This window comes from Herpailurus yagouaroundi, unplaced genomic scaffold, assembly GCF_014898765.1.
Source record: "Herpailurus yagouaroundi ecotype Mexico unplaced genomic scaffold, PumYag 29, whole genome shotgun sequence".
In the NCBI taxonomy this organism is placed as follows: Eukaryota; Metazoa; Chordata; class Mammalia; order Carnivora; family Felidae; genus Herpailurus; species Herpailurus yagouaroundi.
Window position 1 is genome coordinate 32,672,906 of NW_024412377.1, and position 3,704 is coordinate 32,676,609.

Sequence of the window (3,704 nt, forward strand, 5' to 3'; positions counted from 1 at the left end):
CACACACACACACACACACACACACACACACACACACACACACACACGTGTTTTGTCCTTAAAGATTTTTTTTTAGTAAGCTCCATACCAATGTAGGGCCTTAAACTTATGACCCCAAGATTAAGAGTTACAGCAGACGCACCCTCCTTAAATTTTTAAATAACTTCTACTGTGATTCATTCACAAAGGGAACAGTGGCCTATTTACCTGAAATTGCAGTTTTATGTAGAAAAATACCAACTTAATTAATAGATTATATGTGTAAACAACTCATTTGCTAGAGACCACCTACACCACTAAAAAGACCATCTTCTCTTCTCTTGGAAAACTTAACAGAAAGTGCCATTTTAATTTACCGCAACAATAACATGACTGTGCTCATCTGTGCTTTCTTTTATAATGGTTGTACCTGGGGAAAAGTGAGTGGACTCTGTGCGGGAATGGAGACTAACATCTTGACAACCAGGAAAAAGAAAGAAAAAAAAAGAGAACTTGGAAATAAAAAAGATAATTCAAGCGTAATCCCAAACCAACCCGAGTTGTCTGTTTAAACCTTCCCCTCAAAACGTTGGCATTGTTACCAAAGGACTTTTTTAGACTGTAATAAGAAACAAAATAATCACTGCAAATTCACAGTCCCTCTAAGCATGAAATATCATATCAGGAATTTTTCTGCATGTCAGTATCACATCTTCTATTAGATTCCTTTTCTATGTTAAATTTACCAAAGTGTATAACTAATTTTAAAAGCTGCATATACTCTGAATTATCTCCATTGAAATATATGGCTAATTGTAGCATTCATAAAAATTCTTGTCAAATTAAGGCTAGTGAAAGTTGCCAACATCGCCACTGTCATAGGTTATTTCTGCCGGCTCCCTCTGAATCTAGGCCCCCTTTTCTTTCTCCTAACAATTAATGCCCATTTCTGTGTAAAGTATTTATTCTGTCTCCCAATAAGTACTTCAGAAGAAGATAAGAAGATGCCCCCACCACACACCCACACACCCACACACACACACACGCATCTAACAGTGGGCCACGGTCCTCCCAAGAGTAATGCTATCTCCCTTGCTGGTACCTACTTAGGAACACAAGCACCTGGCATCCCCGACCCCAGGGACTGTATGAGCCAATGAGACTCATGAGAGGTAGGCTGAGGTTTCCTTGCTTTGGAGAGAGAACCACAGAAAGAGAGTGGCTCAGTCAGTCAAGCATCTGACTTCAGCTCAGATCATCGTGATCTTATGGTTCGTGAGTTCGAGTCCTGCAACGGGTGAGCTTGAGCCCTGCTTCAGGTGCCCCGCTTTGGGTAAAAAAAAAAAAAAAAATCACAAGGCCCACTTCGGATGAGTCCTGCTTCTCTCTCTCTCTCTCTCTCTCTCTCCTCCTTTCTCTGCCCATCACTCATTTATGCCCGCTCTCTCTCTTAAAAAAAAAAAAAAAAAAAAAAAAACACTGGTTGAAGATTTTGACTAATATCAACTAATATATTTATGAACAAATTTAACCCTATCTATGAGACATGCGATTCTTTGACTAATACTGGCCTTTCTACATTTGGCCAATATTAGTCAATTTGGAGAGGCTGACTTTGACAGTATTTGGTACTTCAAGACAGGCACATGTGAAAGAGTGAAGGATAAAGAACAGCACTCACTGGAGGGATTCATGTTACAGCCACATCACAGATCAAATCCAGAACATGAACATTTTCCTCTTGCTTTCCTATCTGCCATGCCAACAGACATCTAGCAAATAAGAAAATGAGACCTGACGTTGCACAGTTCTACATTAGAATGATGAGCATCCTAATCCAAGCAGAGTCCTGGGAGGAGTGAGGTTATCAAGACTATTTTGGGGCATTAATGACCATGTCTTACAAATACTTGAAAAGGAAAAGCAGTTTGCGATTGCTAACAAGAAACAGCATAGCCCAAAATAAATAACTTCAAGAGCACAGAGACATCCTACTGGCCTAATACAGACCCACCCTGATGGCTGTTGTTACCCTATTCTGGCATTTACTTCTTACTTTCTTACATTGTTGGCCTTGCTGATTCTCATAAGAAGACTTAGGCAGTTGCTTCCCTGTGGGCTATACAGCAATTTTCCAGTTCTATGACTCAGAAAGAGCAAGAGAAGGAAGGGTTCTCCTCTTCCATCCCTAGATAAAATCAGAAAATGTTTATTTTAGCTCCGGTAAAGCAAGGCTCAGTTAGTTAATTCACTGCACAGACTTTCACAACTTTTTTGTTCTTTCAAGTCAAATATTTACCAAGAGCTCAGTATATGCAAGTCACAGGTTATTATCTATCCAAAGCCAATGCATGAATTATATTTATCAGTTCCATGCTTTCTTCCTCTACCTCCCTAATAACAAAGTCAAATATTTTAAAGAAAAAAAAACTTATGTCTCACAAGGTTTGCAATTAAACTTTTTGTGCCATGGGCACCTGGGTGGCTCCATCAGTTAAGGGACTCACTCTTGATTCCACCTCAGGTCAGGATGTCAGGTTTGCATGGAGCACGTGGCTCTGTACTGACAGCGTGGAGCCGGCTTGGGATTCTTTCTCTCCCCGTCTCTCTCTCTCTCTCTCTCTCTCTGCCCCTCAAAATAAATAAATACACTTAAAAAGAAAACAAAACAAAACAAAACACTTTTTGTGCCAGAATTGGTGGGCTGGAGATCAAGTTTGTTATTTCCAGAATATTGTGTTGAAACACAAGGATAAGAGATTCCACTGTCCTTAAAAAAAGTTCAAATGATGTGCACTAAGTTGTTAAAAATATCCTGTGCAAATAAATGGAAACGAACTACATTAATGAGCTAATAAATAATGTCTGCACTACCTACCAGGTTTGGCACACAGAGACTGCAAAACTGATAAATCCGAAACACTAAAGGCACGGAGTCTGCATTCAAAACATAAACCATGCATCGCAAATACAGGACCAGTTTACATTCATTAACTGCTTCGAAAAAAATTAGTCATCCTTCCGGACGAGATGGCCCTCTTTTTTGAATTCCGTAAGCTAAGCCCAAAGCAAGCTTAGTTGGGAGGGGGCGGGGGCGGGGGCGGAGGAAGGAGGGGACCGACACATTTCACACTTGAGAATCAGCCGGGGCAGGTAAGTCGAGAACCTCCTAAAGAGGACGGAAATACGGACAATACTGAGGACTCCCGGGGAAGCGATGGGCCGGCCCTGAGCCCGGGGAGCACAGCCCCAGCGAGCGGGAGGCCCTCTCGCCCGGGCTCGGCGCCGAGACCCCGGCGCCTGCACCCAGCGCCAGACTGCCCCACCTGGGAAAGTTCGCACCTCCGCATCCCCGCCCCTTGCACCGGCGAGCCCCTCCGGCCGCGGCGCCGTCGCCATGGCGACCGGTCCCCTCCCCACCCCCACCCCGCCGGGGAGGGTCGCGCCGCAGTCCCGCGGCGGGGCCGCGGGCTCCGCTCCCGCTGGAGCCCGGACGGGGGCTGCCGAGCCCGGCAGAGGAGGAACGCCGGGGCGGGGGGAGGATGAAGAGGAGAGGAAGGCGGAAGTCGCCCGGATCGCGGGCCGGGGCCCGCCCTTGCCGCGGGGGTCCTCACCCTTCACTTTGCCGAAGGTGCCGACCCCCAGCGTGTCCCCCAGGATGTAGTGGCCGATCTTCACCCGCCCGTCGTGTTTCTGCTTCTCGGCTGTCGCCATCTTTCTCCAGG

General features: G+C 45.4%; 1 protein-coding gene across 7 annotated transcripts in view; it reads right to left on the reverse strand.

Moving 5' to 3' along the window:
- PRKAA1 (protein kinase AMP-activated catalytic subunit alpha 1) overlaps positions 1–3,704 on the reverse strand; it is a 50,516-nt gene that overhangs the window by 33,943 nt on the left and 12,869 nt on the right. For 2 of the 7 annotated variants that reach the window (XM_040495964.1, XM_040495949.1), the window contains exons 1-2: positions 3,594–3,699; positions 2,044–2,167 (exon numbers count right to left, since the gene is read on the reverse strand). The exons of 1 other annotated variant lie outside the window; for it this stretch is intronic. Coding sequence is in view for 3 of the 6 variants with exons in the window: in XM_040495932.1 (XP_040351866.1) it covers positions 3,594–3,693 (100 nt within the window). In the remaining 3 variants the exon portion in view is untranslated. Of the gene's footprint in view, positions 1–1,660; positions 1,679–2,035; positions 2,168–3,593; positions 3,700–3,704 lie in introns of those variants that run through there. 4 more of the 7 variants (XM_040495932.1, XM_040495929.1, XM_040495954.1 and 1 more) reach the window with 3 other exon arrangements.